At 62.3% G+C, this 26,422-nt stretch overlaps 2 protein-coding genes across 2 annotated transcripts in view; both read left to right on the top strand.

Annotated features, from left to right (window-relative positions):
- The window catches only part of LOC142003310 (potassium channel subfamily T member 2-like), a 57,437-nt gene extending 47,672 nt beyond the window's left edge, over nt 1-9,765 (top strand). Inside the window, exons 27-29 of the mRNA XM_074980149.1 lie at nt 6,443-6,571; nt 7,476-7,584; nt 7,899-9,765. Of these exons, the coding sequence (XP_074836250.1) occupies nt 6,443-6,571; nt 7,476-7,584; nt 7,899-7,995 (335 nt within the window). The 3' untranslated portion in view covers nt 7,996-9,765. The remainder of the gene's footprint in view (nt 1-6,442; nt 6,572-7,475; nt 7,585-7,898) is intronic.
- A 5,238-nt stretch (nt 9,766-15,003) lies between these two features.
- On the top strand, nt 15,004-22,338 carry LOC142003332 (beta-1,3-galactosyltransferase 1-like). Its single transcript, XM_074980207.1, has 2 exons — nt 15,004-15,134; nt 20,235-22,338. The coding sequence occupies exon 2, from the start codon at nt 20,274-20,276 to the stop codon at nt 21,363-21,365; it is 1,092 nt and encodes a 363-aa protein (XP_074836308.1). The 5' UTR covers nt 15,004-15,134; nt 20,235-20,273; the 3' UTR covers nt 21,366-22,338.
- The last annotated feature ends 4,084 nt before the right edge of the window (nt 22,339-26,422 follow it).

The following is a 26,422-nucleotide window of genomic DNA, read 5'->3' as shown; positions in this document are numbered from 1 at the left end:
ACAAACAGTCGGGCCAGGTTTGAAAGTGAGCCCCACAAAGAGAGGGAGTCTCGGAGAGAGAGGGAGTCCCGGAGGGAGAGGGAGTCCTGGAGAAACCAAAAATCTCAGAGAGACCGGTCCCTAACTGTACGACAGAGGGGACCACCTCTTGGGCAAGCCCAGGAAAAAGGGGCCAGCCACCCACCCCCCAGAGAGCCAAACAGAGCCCGGACAGAGCAGCCGGCCCGAGGGACACAACAAGACCCAGGCTGTTACCGCTGTGGGCGAAAGGGGCATAGAGCAGCCCAGTGCCCCAGGCTCCCAAACAGGTTGAGCAGGCCGGGGGGTCATGGAGTCAACTGGGTGGGGTCCCAGAAGTCAGAGGGGCTGGCGGCCAAGGCGGGTGGTGCTGACAATGGGCACTCGGCTTGGGCCGAATCCGCCCCACAGACCAGCTCCTCAGGGGGACCAAATGCTCAGAGGCCAGTTTACAGAGTGGGGGCAGCACTACCTCTGTGGAGCAAGTGTCTCAAACACCTCGAGGTAGACGGGAAAAAGGTCACGGGGTTCTGGGACACAGGCGCTGACGTGACGCTGGCCCAACCCGGGGTGGTGGCACCGGGCTGCATGATACCCGATTCCCACCTGACAATAACAGGAATTAATGGGACCCCTTTCAAGGTGCCCATGGCGAGGGTGCACCTGAAATGGGGAAAGAAGGAAGGCCCCAAGGAAGTGGGCGTGCACAGCCATTTGCCGGCAGATGTACTAATGGGCGCTGACCTGGAGAACTGGCAAGGTAAACGCCCTCGTGCCCTGGTCCTAACCCGTAGCCAAAGAAAACAAGGGGTGCGCTCCCCAGATTCAGGGGTACAGGCCCAGCCAAAGCCACAGGGGCCAACCCTGAGAGAAAGGGGGCCCCCAAAAACCAAATCTCACAGGCCAGGGATGCTGGAGCCAGGCAGGGAGGGGGAAGTAGCATCCGCTCCTGCCCGAGCGGAAAAATTCCAGGCAGAGCAGCAGAGAGACCCCTCCTTGCAGAAGCTGAGGGAACTGGCCAGTCTCAGCCCAGCTCCACAGCTGGGGGAGGGCTGCAGGGAAAAATTCCTGTGGGAAAAGGGATTCCTGTACCGGGAATGGGCTCCCAAACGCAAAGCGGAGCCATGGAAGGTCCAGAGGCAACTGGTGGTTCCCCAAAAGTACCGGCGCAGGCTGCTGTACCTAGCCCATGATGTCCCGCTCGCAGGACACCAGGGGATCCACCGCACCAGGAGAAGGTTGTTACAGAACTTTTTCTGGCCAGGGATCTTTGCAGCTGTCCGTCTGTATTGCCTGTCCTGCGATCCCTGCCAGAGGGTGGGGAAGAGCCGGGACAAGGGGAAAGCTGCCTTGAGGCCACTGCCCATCATAGAGGAGCCTTTCCAGAAAGTGGCTATAAACATAGTGGGCCCCTTCAGCAAGGCAACGCGTTCGGGGAAGAAATATATTTTGGTAGTGGTAGATTTTGCCACGCGATACCCAGAAGCAGTGGCCTTGACCTCTATCAACGCTGACACCGTGGCTGATGCACTGCTGTCCATTTTCAGCAAAGTGGGGTTCCCCAAGGAGGTCCTCACAGATCAGGGGTCCAACTTCATGTCGGCCCTACTGCAAAGCTTGTGGGACAAGTGTGGGGTCCGGCACACCTGGGCCACAGCCTACCACCCGCAGACCAATGGGCTGGTGGAGAGGTTCAATGGGACTCTAAAGCAGATGCTGAGAACCTTCATAAATCAATACCCCCATAACTGGGACAAGTACTTATCCCACCTGCTGTTTGCATACAGGGAGGTGCCCCAGGAATCCACGGGGTTCTCCCCGTTTAAGCTGCTGTATGGAAGGAGGGTACGGGAACCCTTGGACTTGCTCAGAGAAAAGTGGAAGGGGACGGCCTCTCCTAAAGGGAAGTCAGTGGTACAGTATGTACTGACCTTCCGGGAAAAACTCACCGAGCTCATGGGCCTGGCCAGGAAGAACCTCTCCATGGCCCAAAGGAAGCAAAAGGTCTGGTATAACCGTAACGCCAGGGCCCGAGCCTATGCCACCGGGGATCAAGTGATGGTCCTTATACCTGTGCGGCGGAACAAGCTGCAAGCGGCCTGGGATGGGCCCTTCAAGGTCGTCAAACAGCTAAATAACGTAAATTATGTGGTGAAACTGTCGAACCGGGCCCACAGCCACCGGGTCTATCATGTGAACATGATGAAACCTTACTGAAACAGGCAAAACTTGGTGCTGGCCGTGTGCAGACACTGGGAGGGGCAGGGGGATAATCCCTTGGTGAATTTACTCACAAGGACTGAAGCCGGCTCCTTGCTGGAGTCTATTCCCCTCTCAGACCAGCTGACCCCTGCCCAGCAGACGAAGATCAAGGAGGTGCTGCATTCGCATCAACAGCTGTTCTCGGACAGACCCGGACGCACTGACCTGGCTGTCCACCGAATAGAGACAGGCACCCACGCCCCTATCAAGTGTGTGCCATTCAAAGCCACAGGAAGGACGGCTCAGGACATAGAGCGGGAGGTTAAAGACATGCTGGCTCTGGGGGTGATCCAACCCTCGTCCAGCCCCTGGGCCTCTCCCGTGGTGTTAGTCCCTAAAAAAAATGGGTCTGTTCGGTTTTGTGTGGACTATCGCAAGCTTAACGCCATCACTGTCTCGGACGCCTACCCCATGCCCAGGCCTAATAACCTTTTAAACAAGCTGGGGGGAGCCCGTTACCTCACCACCATAAACCTCACCAAGGGGTACTGGCAAGTGCCATTAAACCAAGATGCCCGGCTGAAGTCGGCTTTCATCACTCCTGTGGGGCTCTACGAGTTCTTGGTCCTTCCCTTCGGCCTCAAGGGGGCACCCGCTACCTTCCAGCGTCTGGTGGACCAGCTACTGAAAGGGATGGAAAGCTTTGCCCTGGCTTACATGGACGACATTTGCATCTTCAGCCAGACGTGGGAGAACCATGTGTCCCAACTCAAGCAGGTGCTGGACCGACTCCAAAAGGCCGGTCTAACTATCAAGGCAGGGAAGTGCAAGGTGGGAATGGCTGAGGTGACCTACCTGGGCCACAAGGTGGGCAGCGGCTGCTTAAAGCCAGAGCCAGCTAAAGTGAAGGCTGTCAAAGATTGGCCAACACCCCAGACTAAGAAGCAGGTCCAGGCCTTCATTGGGATGGCGGGGTACTACCGGAGGTTTGTGCCCCACTTTAGCTCCATCGCAGCCCCCCTCACGGAGCTGTGTAAAAAGGAAAAGCCTAACAAGGTGGTCTAAACCGAGCAGTGCCAAAAGGCCCTCTGCGCGCTAAAGGAGGCTCTGGTCAGGGCCCCAGTGCTGGCAAATCCAGACTTCAACAAGCCCTTCCTGGTGTTCACCGATGCCTCGGACGTGGGGCTGGGGGCGGTGCTAATGCAGGTGACTAACAAAGGGGAAAAACACCCCATCGTGTACCTAAGTAAGAAGCTGCTGCCCCGGGAGCAGAACTACGCAGCCATAGAAAAGAAATGTCTGGCCATGGTGTGGGCGCTGGGGAAGCTGCAGCCGTACCTGTTTGGACGGCGTTTCACCATGTACACCGATCACTCACCCCTGACCTGGCTGCATCACATGAAAGGGGCCAACGCCAAGCTCCTGCGGTGGAGTCTGCTCCTGCAGGACTACAACATGGAAGTGGTCCACGTCAAGGGGAACAACAACACCATAGCCAATGCCCTGTCACGCAGGAAGGGCCCCAAACTTCCCCAGGTCACTGGCTAAGTGACCCCGCTCAGTGCGGTCTGGAAGAGGGGAGAAATGTGATGGAGTGGGGGGGGTGCATGTGTGAGTCAGGGTGGATGTCCGAGGCAAGCAGCAGCTCCCAGTGGCTAAGGATAACCCTAGGGCTACAACTGGCAGATAACACCTCTGCCTAAACAAAGAGCAGAAAGGAGCTAAGCTGGGTTTTTGAATCGGGGGCGGCAGTTAGAGGCGAGGAAAAGGGAGAGCTGGAAGGCAGCCAGCCTGAGAAGGGGAAAAGCTACACCCCAGAGGGACACCCCTCGGGGTCTTCCCCCCAGGACAGGTTGGAAGGACTGTCTCTGGCGGCTATGCTGTTGCTTCTGTGAGAAACTGGACATCTGTTGCCTAATAAACCTGCTGTTGTGCCTGCTAAGTGAGAGTCTCTCCTGCCAGCGGACGGGGTGCAGTGCAGGGGGACCCCTAAACCCCATCACAAAGGGGTCCCGTCAATTCCTGTTATCGTCAGGTGGGAATTGGGTATCATGCAGCCCGGTGCCGCCACCCCGGGTCGGGCCAGCGTCACGTCAGCGCCTGTGTCCCGGAACCCTGTGGCCTTTCTCCCGTCCACCTCGAGGGGTGTGAGACGCTCTGTAAACTGATCTCTGAGCATTCGGGCCCCCTGAGGAGCTGGTCTGTGGGGCTGGCTCGGCCCAAGCCAAGGACACACTGTCGGCCAAGGCAGGTGGTACCGTCAGCCCCTCTGGCTTCTGGGACTCCACCCAGTTGACTCCATGACCCCCCGGCCTGCTCAACCTGTCTGGGAACTTGGGGCACTGGGCTGCTCTCTGACCCTTCCGCCCACAGAGATAACAGCCTGGGTCTTGTTGTGCCCCTCGGGCCGGCTGCTCTGTCCAGGCTCTGGCTGGCCCTCTGGGGGTGGGTGGCTGGCCCCTCTTTCCTGGGTTCGCCCAAGAGGTGGTCCCCTCTGTCGTACAGCCAGGAATGGGTCTCTCCGGGACTCCCTCTCTCTCCGGGACTCCCCCTCTTTGTGGGGCTCACTTTCAAACCTGGCCCGGCTGTTTGTGAAGTCATCCACCACCTTCCCTGCGCTGTGTGGATCCCCAGGCGTCTGGTGCATGAGTCACACCCTCAGGTCAGGTGAGCACATCTCGTAGAATCGCTCCAGGACTGTCAGCTTGACTAGGTCCTTTATGGACTGGGCTCCCATCCCGAACACCCACTTCCAGTAGTATTGCATCAGGCAGGAGTCTGCATCTACATAGGTTTCCTCTGGCCTCTTCTGCGCCTCCTGGAACAACTTCTTGTACACCTCCAGAGTCAGCCCAAACTTATGCAGCAGGGCCTGTTTGACCTGTTCATAGTCACCAGGCTGCAGCCCCACCAGCTGGCTGAGCACCACTGCGGCCTTCTAGCCCAGCAAGGGGGTGAGGTGCCGGAGCCACTCATCTGGGGGAACCTCATGCAACTCACAGGTTCGCTCAAAGGCGGTGAGGAACTCGTCCATGTCCCCTGGGTCCTGACACTGGGCCAGCACACGCGTCTCCAAGTGACTGGCCACCCCGAGCCGTCTGGCCCTCTCCCCGCTTACCGCAGCTGGGGCTTCGGCGTATCGCCTCTGTCATGGCCCGCTCATGCTCCCGCTCTCGCTCTCTCTCTCCTCCCGCTGTCTCTCTTGTAGCTGGTGCTCGTGTTCACGCTCTCTGTCCCGTTCCTGGTGCTCATGTTCCCTCTGCCGTTCCTGGGCTTCCAGTTCCTTTAATCTCACCTCGAGCTCCAGCCATCGCAGCTCTGCGGCAGGGAACTCTGCCCGCGATGGACCACCGCTAGCTGAGCGCGACCCGGCGGGCACCGCCTCTGTCTGACAGCGTCGAGCCCCTGCTCCTGTCTGAGAATCTGAAATGCTTCCAGGGGGTGACCGGCCACTTCCTGCTGGGACAGGCTCTGCCCCCCCAGATCGGTCACTCTCTTCCAGCTGGGCAATCAGCTGGGCCTTGGTCGCCTTCCCCATGGGCAGGCCCCTCTCTCTGCACAGCCCTGCTAGCTCTGCCTTCAGGAGTCAGGTATAATCCATCTCCCCGCTGTCTCCCGGGGTATCCACTCACCAGCAGCAGCTGCAGGAATTGCTCTGTTCCAGCTCTGGCTCTTGTGGGGCTCCTTCCTTCTCCTGCGCTCAGTCAGCCACTGCTAGGAGCTCATCCGTGGGTGTAGTGCATCCCACTTCTGACACCAGTGTGATGGGGTTCAGGGTCCCCATGCACTGCACCACGGCTGCAGGCAGGAGTGGCTCACTCAGCAGGTACAACAGGAAGTTTATTAGGCAACAGATGCCCAGTTTCTTACAGAAGAGTCAGTGCAGCAATCGGAGACGTCATTCCAACCCGTCCTGGGGAGAGGAGCCCGAGGGGTGCCCCTCTGTCTGTCCGTTCCTCCCTCCACCTCACCACAGCCCTGTGTCTGTCCATCCAGCTGTTCCTCCATCCCAGCACAGCCCTCCGTCTGTCTCTCCATCCGCTGTTCCCCATGCCCAGCCGTCTGTCTGTCCATGCATCCTCTCTCGCTGTGCCCCCACCTTTCCCTTCTCGGCCCCCCGCAGACGCCTGGGGGTGTTGGCGTTGCAGTGGGGGAGGGGCGGGAACCCAGGGCCAGGCAGATGCCCCCTCCCCCGCAGGGTGACCCCGTCTCTACCCCACAGCTGAGGGTGACGGAGGACGTCCTGTGGATCCGATCCTACGGGCGCCTCTACCAGAAGCTCTGCTCCAGCACTGGGGACGTCCCCATTGGCATCTACTGGACCGAGTGCCGGCCCTTCTCCTCAGCCGAGGTACCACCGGCCTGGCCCGGCCCAGCCCCACCTCCAGCCAGGCCCCCTGCCCTGCTGGCCCAGCCCCACCTGTCCCCACCCCCGCCACCTGCCAGGCTCTGCTCCCCCGCTGGGCTGCCCCATCCCCCCACCTGCCTATCCCCTGCAGGGCCTCCCCCCCCAGGAGCAAGGCTGGGAGCAGGGTTGGACCCCACCCCCCGGAGAGCAGGTGCCCCCCCCGCATCCCCCGGGGGACTGTGCTGGAGCCTTCCACCTGCAGGGCCAGAGACGGTCCCCCGCACCCCTGCCCGGCCTGGTAACGCTCAGGCCCCACTTTAGGGGCTGGACCCCTCTCTGCTCCCCATAAAGAGCCGCAGGATCGTCTCCTCTCCAGGGGGGTTGGGTGCAAAGCTGGTGCTGATCCTGCCCCCCCGGGACGCCCTCGTCTGCCCCCTGGGGCACCGCAGGTCCACGGCCAGCGAGCCGGCCGAGCACCCGCTGCTGCGCCGCAAGAGCCTGCCGTGGGCGCGGTGGCTGAGCTGCAAAGGCGGGCGCCAGCCCAGCAAGACGGCGGCTGAGCGCATCAGCCAGCAGCGCCTGACGCTGCACCGGCGCTCGGAGCGCCAGGAGCTCAGCGCCCTGGTCCGCACCCACATGGCGCACCTGGGGCTCTCGGCCGCCGGATACAGTACAGGGCAGGGGCCGGGCCGGTGATGGGCAGGGGCTGGGCTGGGCTGGGGGGACAGTGACGGGGCAGGGGCCGGGCAGGGGCCAAGCCGGGGGGACGGTGATGGGGCAGAGACTGGGCTGGTGACATCCTGGGAGCTGGGCCAGGAGGAGGAGATACCAGGGGTAGCCAGGCTGGGCGGGGCTGATCGTGGCTGGGGTGGCTCCGGGCTGGGCTGGCTGACGGCCTGTCCCCCAGGCTGGTCTCACCCCCTCCTTGCAGTGGACGTGATGGACCCTGGCAACGCGCTGTCCTACATCCTGCTCAACCCCGTGCCCGACACGCGGCTGGAGCTGCACGACGTGGTGTGAGTGCCCGGCCTGTGGCACAGCTGGGGGGGCTCTGGGGGCTCCACACCCTCTGCCCAGCCTGTGGCACAGCCAGGGGGGCAGCTCTGGGGGCTCCACGCCCTCTGCCCAGGCTGCAGTGCTGCTCCCCCCGTAGCCACCCCCGCCCCCCCATTCCCAGGCTGTGCCCCGCCCCCCAGCAGGACACACCCCCTCCCTTGGGCCAGGGGCGAGACTCAGCAGGTCTGCGCCATGCCCCGCTCCCGGAGAAGCTCTCTGGCTGCGTGGGGGGGGGCCTGTCTCTGCGCCCCCCCAGCTCCTTCATCTCCCCCAGGTACCTCATCCAGCCCGACCCCCTGAGCATCCAGCAGCCCAGCCGCGAGGCCAGCATCAGCCGCTCTGAGGACCTCAAGGACAACAGCCGCCTGTGACCATCCACCTGCCCCTGTGCCCACGGACTGCCAGCCCCAAGCCAGGACCTGCCCCCGGTCACCTGCGGGGCTCAATCCTCCTGCCACCGGGCCCTCTCCTGCCAGTGCCATGGGGGCACTGCCCAGAGACCTGGCCCAGGGGGCACTGGGGGGCCAGAGCATTCCCATTGGCTCTGGGAGTGTGATGGGGTTCGAGGTTCCCCAAACTCTGTACCCCATCCGCAGGCAGGAGTGACTCTCACTCGGCAGGAGAACAGTGGGTTTATTAGCCGACAGGACACAGCGTCGTACAGAGGAGTCAGCGCAGCCGGCAGAGATAGCCAGTCCCATCCATGTGGGGAGAGGAGGCCCCGAGGGGCCCCCTGGAGCCGGGGCCGTGCCCCCTCCTTGGTCTCTTTCCCAGCCCAGACTCACTGCTTCCAACTCCCAGTTCCAGTTCAAACCCCTCAGGCTCCATCTCCTCCTTTGTCTCCAGTACAAAGGTGTTACCTGGTCGTCAAGGTTACCCTCAGCAGGAGCCCCCCCACCCTCTGTGAGCCCCTCACGTACACACGGGTATCCCCCACTTCATCACATCTCTCCCCCCTTCCAGACCGAACTGAGCGGGGTTACTCAGCCGGTGACCTGGGGAAGTTCGGGGCCCTCCCAGTGTGACAGGGCATCGGCTGTACCCCCCCCAACCCCTTGGTGCTCCCCTTGATGTTACCGCCTCCGTGTCATAATCCTGCCAGGGGAGGCTCCTGTCAGGAGCTTGGTCTTGGCCCTTTTCATGTGATGCAGCCGGGCAAGTCCCTTTAGCTGCCTCGGGCTGGTTGGTCTCCCTGCTTCGGTCTCCGCTCCATCAGCCACGTTCTCAGGTCAGGCAGGCAGAGCCCATACAGATGCTGCAGCACCAGCAAGTCAAACAGTTCTTCCCTGGTCTGGGCCCTGCCCCGTCTGCCCACCAGCCCGTACAGCTGCTCCAGCAAATGTTTGGAATTCAGTTACAGTCCAGTAAAGGAAGGTACCAAGGCTTCCACCCTTGGCATTTAGCCAGACCACCAAAATGGTTGTGTGCCTCAGTTTCCCCTTCCATGCCACACAATAGGTTTGGAATGTTCCTTCTCATGTGAGAGGTTGCAAGACTAGTTACAGGGAACAACGATGATTCTGTGAGTAACCTGGTTAGGTCCAGCAGAGAAGATATGTGGACGAAGCTGCCAGGTTAGTCACAGAATCACGGGCACTTTCTCATGCTCCTCTACTAACATCATATATGCCATCATGTGCCAACAATGCCCAGATGCTTTGTAGATTGGACAGACTTCTAACTCCCTTAGACAAAGAGTTAATGGCACAAAACAGACATAAAAACACTCCAGATCCACAAACCAGTTAGTCGACATTTTAATGGAATGGGGCATTCTGTCAATGACCTCAAGGTATGTGTGTTATTGAAGAAGAATTATCACACTGTTCTGGAAAGGGAAGTAGCCAAGCTGGCTTTTATATTCAAATTTGGCACATTAACATATGGTTTAAATGGTGATGGGAACTTTCTGAGTCACTATATGGGCTTTTCTGCATACTTGGCTCAATCTAATTCTTGACCTTCCCCCCCACCCCTCCACTCTCTGATTTGCTCACCTTGATTATCTTTTTCTGATTTGTCCTCCTTGCTTCCTGTTTTTGGTTCTCTGTGTCTTAAATATTGAGTCTGTTCTGGTCTGGCTCTGGTCTGAAGAAGTGGGTCTGTCCCACGAAAGCTCACCTAATAAACCATTTTGCTAGTCTTTAAAGTGTTACTTGACTGCTTTTTGTTTTGATCTCTCTGGCTGTGCCCTCCCTTCTAACGAGAGCTGGGCCATTGATGATCTCAGGGAGACGACCCGATCCCAGCCAGTCTGGAAATATGCAAAACAAACTGGTTTCTGAAAGTTGTTTTGTGAGTCTCAGAGGCAGAATCCACATGAAGGAACCACAAGGAGGAATCCCTGTTTATTGCTTACGGGCCCGCCAGGCCCAAAGCTCCTTTGTCCTTCCACCTCCAACTTCTGCCTCCGCCATCGAATCAGAAGTGGAGTCCATTATAAGAATATAAGTGTTTCCACCAGCTGGAAATGGGGAATTGCGGGCGCTCTCCTGCATCCTACAGAGACTGACTGTGCAGCCGTTTCACTTGGTCCTCTCAGGGCTGTTCACATTCCCTGATAGTTCTCACTTTACTTGGACCAACTTCCAATTCCTGAGAAACTTTTACACTGCCTGCTTTGGACCCTTCCAGAGCACAGCCAGTGGTTTCACACTCAGGCAGGTCCTGGCCATCAGGAGCTGAAACAAACTTCTCCCCAGGCAAAGGGCTGCTCTGGCTCTTACAGACATGCACCTTTCCTGTTCACTCTCCTTCACCTTACTCCCATTTTCTGCAGTCCCCACAGACGAGTCAGGAAAAGTTTCAGGGAAATTCTCTTCCTCAAGAGCTCCCCCAAACAATAACTCACCCCTGTCTGGCTCCACAGGGGCACTGCTCCCTTGAGCCACAACCAGCTCCTGGGGTTCACCTACACCCAGGATCACTTCTGGCCCATCAGGCAGATTCCCACGTAATCCCCCTCCAGGCAGACAGCCAGTACCACCGGACAGAAGGTTAGGGTCCCTTTCCTCCCCTCTGCTACCAGCTCCTTTATCTTCATCAGGCAGTGTAACTCCACTGCCCATCTGCTCTTCCTGTGCCCTGGCGAGAGGATGACTCTGGTCAGACAGACTCCTCTCACCCCTCCCAGTAACACCTCAGCATCAGCAAAGAGCAAGTACTAGAATGGTTTGGTCTCTGGGATTCCCTGATGATACTGACTGGATCAGACCAAGTTAAGGATCACCCCCCCTGAGAGACACAGAGGTAGGCCCACTTCCCATCTGGGCTTCAGCTGCCCTCAGATCCAGCTCTGGGATCTTGGCCCCATCTCAAGCGCCCCCACAGGCTCAGGCAAAGGATTCACTTCCCTAGAAGCAGAAGCACTTTTCTTGCACCGAGCACCAGCGTCCTTAGCAGGGACACCACTGCCCATCCCAGAGCCATTCCCTCTGTTCCAGCCCCCATGGCTGGATTCAGAGACACCTGGAATGCTCTTTCCTGTTTCCCTCTCCAGCCACCCCAGGCTGGTGAATCTTCCTCAGGCAATGGACTAGTTTCCCCTTGGCACCTTTTCCAAACGCAGGCTCTGCTCTCTCCCCAGGCTGCTGCTGCTGTTCAACACAGACAGACAATGGGAGACACTCTCTCCTTTCTCCCAGCCCCCTGGCTGGTCTCCACACGCACACAGAAGGTGGAGCAGCTTCTCTCACAGACAACTTGCCATTCCCAGCGGACAAGCTGCTTTCCTGCACAGACACACAGGCACCTTCCTCGGCCCAGGCCTGGAAAACTCTTCGCAGATCTGTCTTGGCCACTAGTGGACGATGGGTTGGAGTTGCTCCTTCCCTCCTTGAGCTGTGGCAGGCCACTCGGTTCAGAGCTCCAGGCAGTCCAGGGTTCCCTGCCCCGATCTGGGCTCACCCCTGCAGAAGTTTCCTTAACCCTCAGCTCTGCCACTGCACATCCACGCTGCCTTGTCCGGCTCCTTTAATCTTGATTCGGTTCCAGGTGCTGCCACTTCACAGCGGAGCTGCTGAGCCTGGTTGCACACTCTCAGGCTGATGCCCTCTGCATCCCATGATCCCTGGAAGAATCCGTGTGCCAGACTCCTTGCAGGTCACAAGCTCTCCAGGGTTAGGCCATAGGCCCTTCCGCCCTCTGGGACTGATTCCAACAGACTCCCAGAGGAACCCCTCCTCGGGTGTGACACCCGCTCTCAAGAACCAGGAGCACACTGTCTTGGGACACACTCATTCAGCGTGTCAGCCTCCTGGTGGGTCACTTGTTCCTGGGGGTTGGCCCCTCCACCTTCTGGGACTGACTCCAACTGACTCCCAGAAGTAATCCCTCCTCAGGTGTGACACCTCCCTCTCGAGGACCACGACTGCAGTTGCTGGGGTTTGGCCGCAGGCCCCCTCCACCTTGGGGACCTGCACCTCACTGCCCGTCAGCACACCTGAGTCTCGCAGCCCCCCCACTTCTTCTGCCAGGGCCCCCATCACTTACTACTGGATGTGCCATCCTTGTGGTTCAGAACATCCCACTCCTGACACCAGTGTGATGGGGTTTGGGGTCCCCCAAGCTCTGCACCCATCTGCAGGCAGGAGTGACTCTCACTCATCAGGAGAACAGCGGGTTCATTAGCCGACAGGACACAGCGTCGTACAGAGGAGTCAGTGCAGCCGGCAGAGACAGCCAGTCCCATCCATGTTGGGGAGAGAAGGCCCCAAGGGGCCCCCCCGGGCCTGGGGTCTTGCCCCCTCTTTTGTCTCTCTCTTTCTCCCAGCCCAGACTCACTGCTTCCAACTGCCAGTTCCAATTCAAACCCCTCAGGCTCCACCTCCCGCTTTGGCTCCAGTACAAAGGTGCTACCTGGTCGTCAAGGTTGCCCTCAGCAGGAGCCCTCCACCCTCTGTGAGCCACTTACACACACACAGGTATCCCCCACTCCATCACAGGGTGGAGCAGCCCCATGCCTCCAGACAATCCACACCCCATCTGTGTGTTCCTCCCTGCCACCCACTTGGCTGGTGTGCAGCACCCTGGGCTCCCACTGGCTCCGGTGACAGCTGCTCCCCTGAGCACAGAGGTGTCCCGTCCCTCCCGACAGGCTGCCCACCCCTGGGAGCCCTGCAGGAGAGGCCGGATGTGCCCACTGCCCAGTGCTTCCTGGCACGGTGGCGGACAGGGCTGGGCCCTGCGGTTGCTGGAGGCCCTGCCTGGGTGGCGCACAACACAGACTGGCCCCAGCGATCCGGCCCTCCAGGCTGGCAGCAGCCCTGGGATGCCAAGGCCCCTGGGGCATTTCTCCTTGGTGCCCAGCTCTCTTCCAGCACGGATGGGGCTGTCTGCAGCTGGGAGTGGGTTGGGAACAGGGCCCAGAGGGATCTGCATGCGCCCCCCGGTAAAGGATTGGGGTCAGGCAAGCAGCGAAATACACTGGTGACCCCCCACCCCTGAACTACTGCTTGAATGCAGAGCCCCTCTCCTGGCCCAGTGCGTGCAGGAGAGGGGCCAAGGGACGTCTTCAGGCCAGAGATGTCGCCAGGTCTGGTCTCACTGTGGTCTCACTGTGCACCTGGGCTCTTAGATGGACGGATACAATAAGGCTCGGCAGGATTGCTGGCTGCCTCGGGGCTGCTCCATCAGCAGTGGGGGGACCGCTCCTTGGGGTCTGCGAATCTTGCCCCATTTCCTGGGATCCCCACAAATCACCAGCTGCCGGAGTCCTGTGAATACAGAAGACATTTGGCCTTGGCTGAAACAGAAATACCCACAGCACCAGCTCCGGAAGGGCCTGGCGCTGGGGCAGCAGAGCCGTGGGGCAGAGGGTGCTGAGCCCCTATTGAGTCAGGTCGGTGCCTGGGAAGCAGCGCTCTTGGGTTTGCACTCTATCAGCTGGGGGAGGGGCAGCCTGGGATAGTGCAAATCCCCCCCTCCAGCTCCATATTAGCCCCTGCCCCCCAGGTTACAGGGGCTTCTGCCCCAGCAGCAGCTGTTGGCATCGCTGCAGCCCTGTGACCAGCCCCCAGGCAGAGCCGGCGCACCTGGCCCCACAGGATGGCCCATCAGTGGTGGGGGGCAGAGTCAGGAGGCTGCTGAGCCCCAGCTGGAGCTGCCCTGTGGTCTAAGAGTGGGTGAGACCAGATCCAGGACAGCAGGGGCCAGAGAGACGCCCAGTTACTGCTCGACTGGAGCAGGGCAGGGGGCTGGTGCATAGAGCTTGTTCCCTGCCCAGGCCAGGCTTGGTTCCCTGCCCAGGCAATGTCCCCTGCTCTTTAGCTTGGGCAAGTTCCTCTTCAGCCCATGCCCTGCAAGAGTCCCGGCGGGGGGCGTGGGTGGGCTGGCGTTGGGGCCTAGCTCGGGCGGAAGTGGATGCGGGGGGGCAGGGATGCTGGGCTGCAGAGAGGGGCGTGTGCCATGCAGGGCTTCAGGTCCTACACCCCATCCACAGTCAGCTTCGCTCTCAGCTGGCAAGAAGGGGCACAGGTGTGGGGCACAGAGGGCCATGTGCAGGCATCACCCCAGGGCTGGGGAACGAGTCCTGTTCCCCTGCCAGAGCACCCGGGGCGAGAAGGGTGATGGCTGGACCAGGCGGTAGTGGTCCACCCCCCCCCCCCGCCAGCCCTGAGCCTGATCCTTCCCCTCTCCCCCACGTACAGCCCTGCCTGTTCTTGTGGTAACCTGACAGGTGGCCCCACATCCCTTCAGCTTCCCCGCCGGGCCCGAGAGCAGGAGCGGGGCCGCTGTCCCCTCCCGGGACTGTCACCAGTGGCAGGGGGCTGGGCTGGCCGAGGCCAGCCCCGGAAACTTGCATGTGGGTCTCACGTGGAGGGCGTGGCCCTGGCTGGCTCAGGGAGAACAAGGCTCCGCCCCAGACGCAGCTGCATTTTCACGCTGGGCGCGTGGCCTCCTTGCTCCTTCCAGGCTGGGGTCTGACGCGCCCAGCCCCCACGGCACGCCGGGAGCTTCCCCGCCGCTCCCAGCGGACAGCCCCCGGGCCGAGCCAGGCCTGGAGCGGAGCGGGGGGGCGGGCGGGCGCAGGTCCTGGCCCCGCTGTCTCCAGCAGGGTCCCCGTTGGCTCTGGCACTGAGCATCGCTCGGGAAGACCGGCCCGTGCCCGGCCTCCGCAGCGTGTAATGCCCCGTGGGGGGGTAGCAGCCCCAGCTGGCGCTTCGGTGAGCTGGGGGGAGGTGAAGGACCACTCTGCCCCGGGAAAGGGGCCCCCGCGGGAGGGAAACTGGGGCAGGGCAGGTGCGAACCCGTGGCAGGAGCAGGAAGAGGACTCAGGTGGCCTCGCAGCTCCGCTCCCCGCCCCACCGCTAGACACGCCCAGCTCCTCCCCTGCGCTAACCACTGCAGCTCACTGCCCCCCAGAGCCGGGAGAGAACCCAGGCGTCCCAGCTCTCTGCGCTAACCCACTCCCTGCTCAGTGCCGGGGGTAGAACCCAGGCGTCCCGGACCGTCCCCGCCCCACACACCGCTTTAACGCCCGGCTGAGCGGCGCCAGCTCGGCCGGCCACAGGTGAGCAAGGAAGCTGGCAGGGACAACGCGGACTCCTCTGCTCCGGGCAGGGCGCCCAGCCAGCCCGGGGAGCCCCCAGTCCCCTCTGGGGCGGCGGCCTGGCTGGGAGCTCCGCTGGCTTCCATGGGGCGCGGGGTCTAGCCAGAGCGCAGCGCCGAGCGGCCGCCCGGCCAGCGGAGCGTCTCTCGGTGGTGCACAGCCGCGCGCCTCGGGGCGCAGAACAACTTTATTCCGCACAGCGGGACCCTCCGCGGCCGGGGCCGGCGGCCCTGCGCTGGGTCTCCGCGGGGCGAGCCCGGGCTCCTCTCGCGCTGGGTTGGCGGCTGCGTGGGGCTGACTCCCTCCCCGCCCAGCCTGGCAGAGCCCAGGGCCGCCGTCCAGGCCCCGCAGCGCGGCCGCGCCCATGGAGCGAGGGGGGAAACTGAGGCACGCAGCGCGGGCGGCGGGAGCGGCCTCCGCTCTCGCGAGTCCCAGCCCGGGGAGCCGGCAGACCCTGCGCCCGCTGAACGCCTCCCGGGAGCCGCGCGTGGCTCAGCAGGGGGAACCCTCGGCGCCTTTGCTGGGGGCGCAGTTCTCAAAGCCCCGGTACCGCCCCCCGAATAGGGTCTCGATCCTGTGCCCGGGCCCACGCCGGTGGGCTCCCGCCGCAGCTCCCCCAGTCACATGCCCCGGGGCGCGTTTCAGCCTGTGCCGGAGCAGCGGTTAGCGCCGGGCCGGGGAGCTCCTGTGGGAAACGGGGCAGCTGCAGAGCCGCTCTCGGCCCCTGGGTGCAAAGCGGGGGAGAGGCGCCGAGGGGAAGGGGCCCCGGAAGCACCGGCCCTTGGAGAAGCCCCAGTCCCGCTGGCGCTTTCCCTCCGCGGACCCCCAGGCGCTTTGCAGGGGCAGAAGCGCCCCTCCCCCCGCAGTGACAGAGGGGAACTGAGGCACGGAGTAGGCGAGCGGATCTGAACGAAGCTGGTAGGAGAAACCCCGTCTCTGCTCTGACCACTAGGCGTCGCTCTCCTCCCCGAGCCGGGAGAGAACCCAGGAGTCCTGGCTCCCAGCCCCCACTCCAGAGGTGCTGCAACACTGCCCCTCCCCCCATCCCTGCCAGCTCTCCCGGGCGACCTCCGGGTGCGAGGGTGCTGCAGCCCCCGCCCCAGGGGCCTGGGGGCCGCCACGCCCGGCCGAGGGTCTCCGATCTCCCCCTGGCCTCACCCTGCCCAGCGCTCCGGGGCGTTACAGCGCCAGCTGACCAGTGGCCCTTGTTAGCAAGCCAGGGAACCGCCCTAGCCCGAAAGCGACCAGCGGCCGGAGCCCACGGGCGCCAGAGCCGCTGCCCCCCGCCCCCCGGAGCCGGACCAGCCCCGGCTCCACAGAGACCCCCGAGCAGTAACCGGGGGGGACAAATGGGAAACTTCCCACGGGAGCGAATCGGGGCGGGGGTGCGCAGAAGGGCCCCCTGCGGCCCCGGCCGATTTGAGCGCACAAGCGCGTCCGGCGGCGCTCGCGGATCCCATCGCCGGGCCTGACCCGGGCAGGGGCTCGTTCTCCTGTTCCTCCGCTAACACGACACAGGCCGCTCTCGGATTGGACGGGCTTCAAACTCGCCCGCTCCACCAGCGGGGCCGCCGGCGTTGCCGTGCAGCCGAGCCGGCCCGGCTGCTGATGACGGGGGTTTGCTGTCGGTTTTCACACTGCTTCGGCCGGAGGCTGCTGGACGCGCTTGTTCAAAGCGGCTGGAGCCGGGCTGGGGCTGCGCCGGGGCCCTTCTGCGCCCTTGGCTCCCTCCAGCTCCTGAGCCCCGGCCCCGATCCGCTCCCGTGAGAAGTTTCCCATTTGTCCCCCCCCCCCCCGATTACTGCTCGTGGGTCTCTGCGGAGCCGGGGCTGGTCCGGCTCGGGGGGAGCAGCGGGTCTGTCCCGCCAGAGCTCCGCACCTGACACATGAGTCTCCTCGTCTTTAAAGTGCTACTGGGCTGCTTTTTTGTTTGATAGCCTTTATTAAGTGTATTACGGTAGAGCCCGAGCATCCTACCTGTGGCCCAGGCCTCTATTGCTGCGTTATTTATTACGGGAATTATGGGGAAGTCTACGCTCCCTTCCCCCCCCCTCCGCCACCTCCGCGGACCCTGCACAGAACGGGGAGGGGGGGGGTCCCGTCCCTGTCCCTGTCCCTGTCCCGCTCCCCTCCAAGTCCAAGCCAGGCTCTCGGATGACTGAGACAGCGAGGCGGTGGGAGTGAGCGGTTAGCTCCACCCAGGAGCTGCCCGGCCCGGCGGCCAGGACTCCTGGGTTCCCGTCCCAGCCCTGGGAGGAAACGGGGGTCCTAGCGCTGGCGGAGGTGACGTGGGCGCCAGGACTCCTGGGTTCCTGTCCCAGCCCTGGGAGGTCTGCGTGGAGCCGGGGCGGGCAGCAGGATTCGCTCCATCTTTCACACCCATGTGCCCCGAGCCATGTGCGAATATGAACCACAACCCCCTGTTCTGGGTCTGGCTAATCAGCTGGGCGCCCAGCGTACAGCGAGCACAGGCTGGGAGCCAGGACTCCCGGGGTATGTTCCCAGCCGCAGCGCTCTCAGCGCCCCCGAGGATCCAGGCAGCCTCACCCCTCCTCCCCCGGCTGCCGCTGCGGCACTTCCGCGACCCCCTTTGCAGCGTCTGCTCTGGAGCAGCCACTGGGCCCGATCCTGCAGACTGGCCGGTGCCCGGCTACCGCCCCACCGAGGCGCCCTGAGCTCAGTGCGGGTCTGGGCAGCACCTGACACCGGCGGTGGCTCTGGACTTGGCCGTGGCCTCCCGGGGCTGCCACCCTCCCCCGGCAATGAACGACTCGGGGCGGGGGTGCTTGAACCTCAGATCCCCAGCGCGAGCCACCGGGGCTGGGCTAAAGCAGCCGCCGCCCCGAAGGGCTGTTACCCAGATGCAGAGCAGCCACTGGCGGGGCATCTCTCCGGGCAGGACCTCGCACGTGGCGGAAAGACAGGCGCGAAAACGCGCCCGGAAGGCCAGGGCAGGGATTTCCCCAGGGCGCTCCCCTCCCGGCTCCGGCCGGCACCGTAAAGCGCCTCTTCCCTGTTTGCCTTTCCGGGTGGTGCGCTTCCTTGTTAGCCAGCTGAGTGCTGCTCCGGGCCGGGGCTCAGCCCCGCTGGGCTGCTGCCAAACAGGATCCCAAGCCCTTCGCTCCGCTCACCTCGTGACGCAAGAGCAGAGCTAGCAGAGAACCCAGGAGTCCTGGCTCCCAGCCCCCCCCCCCCCCCCACTAGCGCCCCGGCCTCCTGGATCCCGCGATCTCCCCGCGACCCCTCCCCGGGCTGGGACTGGAACCCAGGCGTCCCGGATCCGACACCCCCCAACTTCTCCCCTCCCGCCTCCATTCTGTTGCATTTGCTGCTCCCAAGAGATTTGGAGCGGCCGAGGACGAAATAAATCAGCCAATGTGCGTCAGCACCACGCCAGCCCGGCTGCCCACTCCCCAGCACGCGGCTAAGGCGTGGCGGAAGTGTGCGGTTGTCATCTCTGGGCCGGCCGCCCCCTTCCCGCCCCATGTTTGTTCCGGGCGAAGGCCCACATGCTGCTGGGCTCCCTTTCCCTCGCACCGGGCTGAGCGTGAAACCCTGTGCCCCCCACTCCCTCCGCCACTCCCGGATCCCCCGCAATCTGGGACTCAAAGTTCCAGGATGCTGCGGGGCGGGCCGGAGGAGCCGGTTCGTGGGGGTGACTCGCGGAGCTGCCGTAGGACCTGGCTTGGCGCCACAGAGCTGCCTGCCCAGGGTTACGTGGGGCAGGCTGGGTTGGACTCACAGCATCCTGCCTGGTCTTTCCAGCTCCTGCCTCACAGATACCAGGAACTCCCGCCCCGCGCCCCACCGAGTGTTTCGGGCGTGTACGGAGCGCAAGCTGTTCTCTGGGAGCGACGGGAAATGCCGCTCATCAGCCACTGACATGCAGCTGTCTCTGGGGTGGAGCAGGGCATGTACAAAGCCCCACAACAACACTGCACAGTAGTTTGGGGGGCTGGGGTGCCGAGGGACACCGTACTGCTATTGCACGAAGGCGTTACGGATGGGCCATGGAATGGGGCAGGTGTCTCAGGGCCGCAGCGTGACCAGCACAGCCAGGCCCGAGCAAACCAGCCGGGGATCTTTTTTACTGTATCACCCACTGAGCCCGAATCTGGGATCAGAGGGGACAGAACCGTGGTCTGAGCCGCCCCGCTCCCTGCAGCACAGCGCCCCCTAGTGCCACGCTTGGGGATGGGGGCCTGCACTGAGGGCGGGGGAGAGCGCCCCCTGCTGACCTCCCCCGCTCCCTGCAGCACAGCGCCCCCTAGTGCCACGCTTGGGGATGGGGGCCTGCACTGAGGTCGGGGGGGGGAGAGCGCGCCCTGCTGACCCCCCCCGCTCCCTGCAGCACAGCGCCCCCTAGTGCCACGCTTGGGGGTGGGGGCCTGCACTGAGGTCGGGGGGGGGGGAGAGCGCGCCCTGCTGACCCCCCCTCCGCTCCCTGCAGCACAGCGCCCCCTAGTGCCACGCTTGGGGGTGGGGGCCTGCACTGAGGTGTGGGGGGGGGGGAGAGCGCGCCCTGCTGACCCCCCCTCCGCTCCCTGCAGCACAGCGCCCCCTAGTGCCACGCTTGGGGGTGGGGGCCTGCACTGAGGGCGGGGGGGGGGGAGAGCGCGCCCTGCTGACCCCCCCTCCGCTCCCTGCAGCACAGCGCCCCCTAGTGCCACGCTTGGGGGTGGGGGCCTGCACTGAGGTCGGGGGGGGGGGAGAGCGCGCCCTGCTGACCCCCCCTCCGCTCCCTGCAGCACAGCGCCCCCTAGTGCCACGCTTGGGGGTGGGAGCCTGCACTGAGGGCGGGGGGGGGGGGAGCGCCCCCTGCTGAGCGCCCCCCGCCCAGCTCCCGGCAGCACAGCGCCCCCTGGTGTCACGCAAGGGCATTCCGGGCAGCGGAGTGTCATGGCCCCTTCCCCTGCAGCACAGGGAGATCTCAGGAGCAGACCCAGCCCAGCCTTGCGGGGCGTGAGCTGGGCGAGGGGCACAGCCCTAGGAGGATGGGCTCCCCCCCCCCAGGCTCCTGGCCACTCTAACACAAGTGGGGGGGGGCCTCCCTTTCTCTAGGTCTGTGCTGGAACAAGGGCCCCGAGAGCCGCCGCCGCCATGCTGGGGGGCTGCCCACGCAAGCTGCTTTTGCTCTGCTTCTCCACCTGCTTCTTCCTGCTGGGTGTCGTGGTCTATCAGGAGGCCGCCTGGAGGCTGCAGCTGGGGCTCTTGGGAGCCCCCTTCCCTGAGCCTGCAGAGACTAGGATGCTCCAGGACACTCCTGACTTCTGGGGGCCAAACAGACAGAAGGAGGCGAGAGCTGGAGACGCCCACCCCATGCCCAGCCGCCCACCGGCGTCCACTAGGCACCCGCTGCAGGTCGTCTACCCCTACAGCTACCGCTTCCTCCTGAACGAGCCGGACAAGTGCCGGGCGCGGGTGCCCTTTCTGGTGCTGCTGGTGGTGACGGAGCCCCAGGACATCATGGTGAGGAACGTCATCCGTCAGACCTGGGGCAATGAGAGCGCCGTGCCTGGCGTCTCCATCCTGCGGCTCTTCCTGGTTGGGCTCCACCCACGCTATGGCACCCCCCTGAAGCAGCTGCTGGCGGAGGAGAGCGACTTGCACCATGACATCGTCCAGCAGGACTTCCTGGACGCCTACAACAACCTGACCCTGAAGACGCTGATGGGGCTGGAGTGGGTGAGCCGGCACTGCCCCAACGCCAGCTACGTGGTGAAGGCTGACAGCGATGTCTTCCTCAACATGGAGTTCCTCGTCCGGCGGCTGCTGCAGCCCCAGCGGCCACCCAAGAAGGACTACATAACTGGCTACATCTATAGGAACACAGGGCCGCTACGGAGCAAAGCCTACAAGTGGTACGTGCCGCGGGAGGTGTACCCCAATGACACCTACCCACCCTACTGCGGCGGGCCTGCCTATGTGCTCTCTGGAGACCTGGCCAAGAAGGTATATGGGGTGGCCCAGACCCTCCAGGTCATCCACATGGAGGACGCCTTCGTGGGAATCTGTTTGCACAGGCTGGGCATCAACGTGACCAACAGCCCCTGGGGCCTCTTCAACGTCTACAAGCTGGAGTACGAGAAGTGCCGCTTCTCCCGGCTGGTGATGGTGCATCACTACGGGCCCACGGACCTGCTGAGGATCTGGCCGGACTTCCAGGCAAGGAACAAGACCTGCCCCAGCTAGTGAGAGGGGACAGGCACAGGCAGGAGCACAGGCTTGGGCATGGATCCCAGCTCAGACTGACACCCCCATATGCAGGCCAGTGTATACGCCTCCAATGGATGGACGGACACACACCCCATGTATGCACCCCATGAGACACACGGGTGCTCACACGCTCACCAGTGTGCACACCAGTGTGTGTGTGTGTGTGTGTGTGTAATCCTGTGGTACCTTATAGCCTAACAGACTTTTTTGGAGCGTAACCCTTTGTGGACAGCAAGCCGCTTTGTCAGCCGCAGGCTGGCCTCTGCCCACGCCCACGTATGCTCCAAAGCAAAACGAAGCCCTGTGGCACCATATAGACTAACAGGTAGCTTGGAGCATCACCTTTCATTGGCAAAAATCTGCTTCATCAGTGGGTCTTTGCCCAAGAAAGCGTGTGCTCCCGTATAGCTTCCTGGTGTGCTTGAAGATATAGACTAACACAGCTCCCGCTGTGATCCTATGCACCAAACAAGCCTGTTAGTCTACAAGGTGCCACAGGACTTCTCATTTTTGTGGCTACAGACTAACACAGCTGCCCCTTTGGCACTTGACACCAAACTCCCTGTGTATTCACCCTCCCATGTACATAAATATGTGTGTGCGCGCACGCGCACGCACACACACACACACACACAAAGGCCTAACATCAGCCACTTTGACCAATTATTCTGGGCCTGGGGCAGCTGCTCCAGCCTGGTGGCTTCAGGGGGTTTTGGCTGGCCCACAGCCAATGCCGCCCCCGCACATGCTAACTCCTCCCAACACTGAGAATGGGGGGGAGGGGAGGGTGACAGCCCCCCCCCCCCCCAGCCATAGGTGCCAGGACCCCCAGGTTTCCCATGCCCAGGGAGGCTGCCTGACCTCACAGCTGTGAAAGTTTTGTGCCGGGCTTTGAATTAATTTACTGCTCTCTAGAGTTGTAATAAATGGGCTGGCCCTGGGCCAGGCGACAGCACTGTCCAGGCACGTCATTTCTCAGCCTTGCCAGTCTCCCCATCTCCTTAAAGCCGGGTTCAAGTGATTGCCCCCCCCCCCCCAACCTCACTGCTGCCACGATGGCCCCTGAAGCCTTTGGCAGTGCGGGCAGGGGCTGGGGCCCCCAGGAGGGGTGGGGAAGGCCAGCCCTTCCTGTGCTGTGGGACTCCCTGAAGGCGCACGGGGCCACAGCTGAGCGAGGTCGGTGGAGCTGATGGGGCGCTGGGCGGCTGGCCTCACAGCTGTCACCAGGCAGGAGCAGCTGCACTCGAGCGAGGGGGTGTACAGGGCCAGTGGCAGTGGGGGTCACAGCTGGGCTCCAGGGAGTGTCTGGCTACAAAGCCAGCTGCTGCCACAGCCCCTGCAATGGACATGACTAAGGCCTGGCGTGCGGCCCCTGCTGCAGACCTGACACCAGTGCAGGATGGGCGTTACATGCATGCAGGCGGGTTGGCAGGGCCGGGCAGAACTGTGCTCATTTGCCTGGGCTGCACTCACCACGCAGCAACCTGTGGAGGTCACTGGGGGCGGGGGCCAAGCCCTTAGGGTGGGAGCCCCAGGGACACAGCCGGCAGCAGCTCCCCCCATGTGGGGGCACAGCTGAGTACGTGCTTGGTCCCAGGCTGGGTCCACCTGTGGCTTCCCTGCACAGTGCTCAGTAATGTGGGCCGAGCCAGCGCTCTGCCAGCAGCCTGCTCGAGCCCAAGCCTGAGAAGTGGCAAGCCATAGAACAGGGCTGGGGCCAGAGCCCAGCACCAGTGACCCCAGCAGCAAGGCCCGGGGGGGTGTATAGAGACGAGGTGGTTTATAAAGCAGGGGGGGGTGAGACAACAGATGTCTGGTGACACTTAAGTACCCGACTGGTGCCAGCGAGGGGCAGCTGTTCCACCAGGGCCCCTGATGCCCCCCGCTGGGCAATGCAAGTCCCTCCCCCAGGCACCTCTCGGAGCTAGCAAACTGCTGCCCTGGTAGGGCTTGGCGCTTCCATGGGTGTGTGGGGGTGGGCAGAGCCCCGAGTCACCTCAGGACATGGGGGTCCAACCAGGGGCAACCCTGGCCCAGGAGAGGGGTGCAGTGAGTGGTCCGTCTAAAGGGACACCAACGCCCCCAGGTGTCCCTGGGATGAATCCAGCCCTGGTGCTGGAGCCCTGCAGTCACCAGCTCTGCCTGGGCCCTGGGCGCCTCTCCCTAGCTGGGCGCTGCAGCCTGGCTGCTGCTCCAGTGATGTGGGTAACGCCCCCCCCCATGGTTTCCCTTCCCAACCCTCCACACTCGCCCCTCCTCTGGCTCCCACACTCACAGACATTGGCTCTGTCCTCTCACCATACTCACCCAGGACAGCCTGGACAAGGACACATCCCCCTACCCCCCTCCCAAACATCAAGGCTTGTTATATCAGAACATCCTGGCACTGCCTCAGTTGCTAGGCAACTCCTTCCCATCTTCTCTGTGCCAGCTGGTTGCCATAGCACCCTCCCCACCCCATCACTCTTCCTCATGGTGCCCAGTGGCATCACTGGGACAGGGCTGGACCGGTAGTGGGGAAGACTCAACCTCCCATCCCCCGGCGTGCAGGGACAAAGATAGCATGCTGCAGGCTGAGTCCTGCCTCCCCACTGCTCAGATCAGGGAGATGGGGCAGAGATAAAGAAATCCACTAACAGGAAAACATTCAGCATCTGCAGAATCACCCTGCAGCAGGGGCTCCAGCTACAGGCTGGATCTGGGTGGCCCCTTGAGGGGAGCAGCTCCTTGCATTGCATGCTCCATCCCACCACCTCACACAATAGCACCGTGCAACCCATGCCAGGCTTTGGCTAGCATGGGGTGAGGGGAGGAGGGCACAGAGGCAGGTGCAATGGGGCCAGAGAGTGGCTTGCAATAAGAACTCAGGTCTCAGTAGGGTCGTTCTCAGCGCACAAGCCCAACGCCTGCTGTTCACCCCAGCCTCAGCTCACAGCCTTCAGTTTGCAGGTCAAGCCTAGGTTGGGCTGGACAGGCCCAGTCTAGCTCCAGCCTGAGCTGCTGCCAAGAGGTGCCCCATGATTCCAGCAGTCACCCTCCTCCCCATTGCAATTTCCCCGCTTGCTAAGCTCAGGGGGGTTAACAGCAACATCGATGCGGCCAAGTGTGGGTGTGTGGAACTCTGAGTCCCCTGGTTGGGTTGCATGTGTCTCCTGCTGTCCTCCAATAACCCAAGTTGGGTGCCTCAGTTTCCCTAGGCACAGTCTCAGTGCCTGGCTAGTGCTGGGAGTGTTGGTGTGCTGATGTCTCACATACACATAATAGTCCTCTAGGCCACTTGTAACCTAGGCAACCAGGTCCCACCTTTCTTCCCCTGGAACCAGGACAAAGGCAGGAGGTGGGGCCTGGGTGGTTTGAACTGGGCTGTTGAGTGGAGCAGTCTAAGCTGGCTGGAGAGGGAGGAAGGGGGGCCAGGGCTGGGGCCTCTCTTCCCAAGATGGATGGCACTGAGGCTTTTGGCTCCTATGCTGACAAGTCTGTTCCGTACTGTGCCCATCATCTCATAACCCTTCTGCTGTCCCTGCTGAGAGTCACATCTGACTATGGGTGGGGCTGCAGGGCCTGGTGACCCCCCCAACTCCCACCATGGCCCCAGGTGCACCATGCTGATGAGAAAGAGGAAACGCCCTCAGGAGATGCAGGTCTGGTGCTGAGGTCATGCAGAGACCCCCAGCTTGCTGTTACTGTACTGCAATAGCTGTCTCCCCTGCATCCCCAGTGAACCACAGCACCAACTCATCACAAGCATGGCCCAGACCCAGGTGGAGATACATGCCCAGTAGGGGATCCACTCCTCCTAGGCCCCAGTTACACAGCTGGTGGGTCCAAGCACGACAAAGGCTGGCCTGGGCCATAACTTTGCTGTAGTTGCTATAATCTCAGGCAGCATCTCAGCAGAGAGAACGCCCTCAAACAAACTGCCAAGACCACATATTAACTTGTAGTCGCTGCCCTGACTCCGAACTTCAGGGAGTCACTGAAGCTGGGAAGTGAAAGGACACTTGTGTCTCTCATACGTACCCACTGAGTCAGACTTCACAGCATGGGCAATTAGCACAGTGATGGAGACAGTTGCTCAAGTGGCCTTGTGGGGCATGAGTGGGTTTACAAATATGGAAACACCCAGCAGGAGAGGCGGCAGGATCCCCACCCAGCATCCAAGGGCTGGTGTTAACCGTGTTGGTGTAAAAGCAGCTGTTTCAGAAAGCACACAGGACAGCTACAGTGCACTTTGTGACAACACCAAAGCCAGGCTCACATCCCAGGTTTTTTTAATAATTTTGCATTTCTACCCCAGCATTTCTGCCAAGGGACACTTCGAAACAGGCCCAGCCTGGGATGCAGCAAACATGTATCAGGCAGGAGAGTGAGGATTCTAGTCCAAGCACAGGCCTCCACTCCACTACGTGAGCTCAGGCAAGCCAGACCCCTGCTCTGTGCCTCAGTTTCAGCACCTGTCCAAGAGGGTTGCTGATCCTGCCCTTCTTTGAAATTTACTGCTAGGAGCTCAGTGATCTTGTCAGAAGTTTACACAGAGTGGCACCTGCGATGCCCAAGTCTAGCACGAATGTCAGGGTTCCACCCCTGCCTTGAGAAAAGGGCCCTGTGACCTGGAAGGACCTTGCACAAGTGCTGCCAGCGGCAGGCAAGAGCTTACCGCAGCTCTGTTCACACTCAGCTCAGGCTCACCTCAGCAGGTTCTCGCTCAGCCTATTTAAATGAGCAGCAACAAGCTCTCCTGCAGGCAGCACCCGCTGCAGAAACACCACAATGGGCAGCAGCAGCAGCAGCAGCAGCAAGGGGTTATTAGACATGCTCTTTGCACAGGTAACCAAGCCAGCAGCCCCAGGCCTGCAGAGAAGAAGAGCCACACCTGTACAGGTGGGTTGAAGAAGCAAGATGGCAGCCTTCAAGTGTAAGGGCGGTTTTCCCCCAGGAAGACATGTGCTTTCCTGCCAAGCATTTGGTACCACACTGCTCCTGCCTGAGCACAGCCCACTGCCCAGCAGCCTCACCACCCTTCACCTGCAACA

Source organism: Carettochelys insculpta, chromosome 29 (genome assembly GCF_033958435.1).
Source record: "Carettochelys insculpta isolate YL-2023 chromosome 29, ASM3395843v1, whole genome shotgun sequence".
Taxonomy (NCBI): Eukaryota; Metazoa; Chordata; order Testudines; family Carettochelyidae; genus Carettochelys; species Carettochelys insculpta.
The sequence above is the reverse complement of the archived record's forward strand: the minus strand, read 5'-3'. Positions and strand labels throughout refer to the sequence as shown.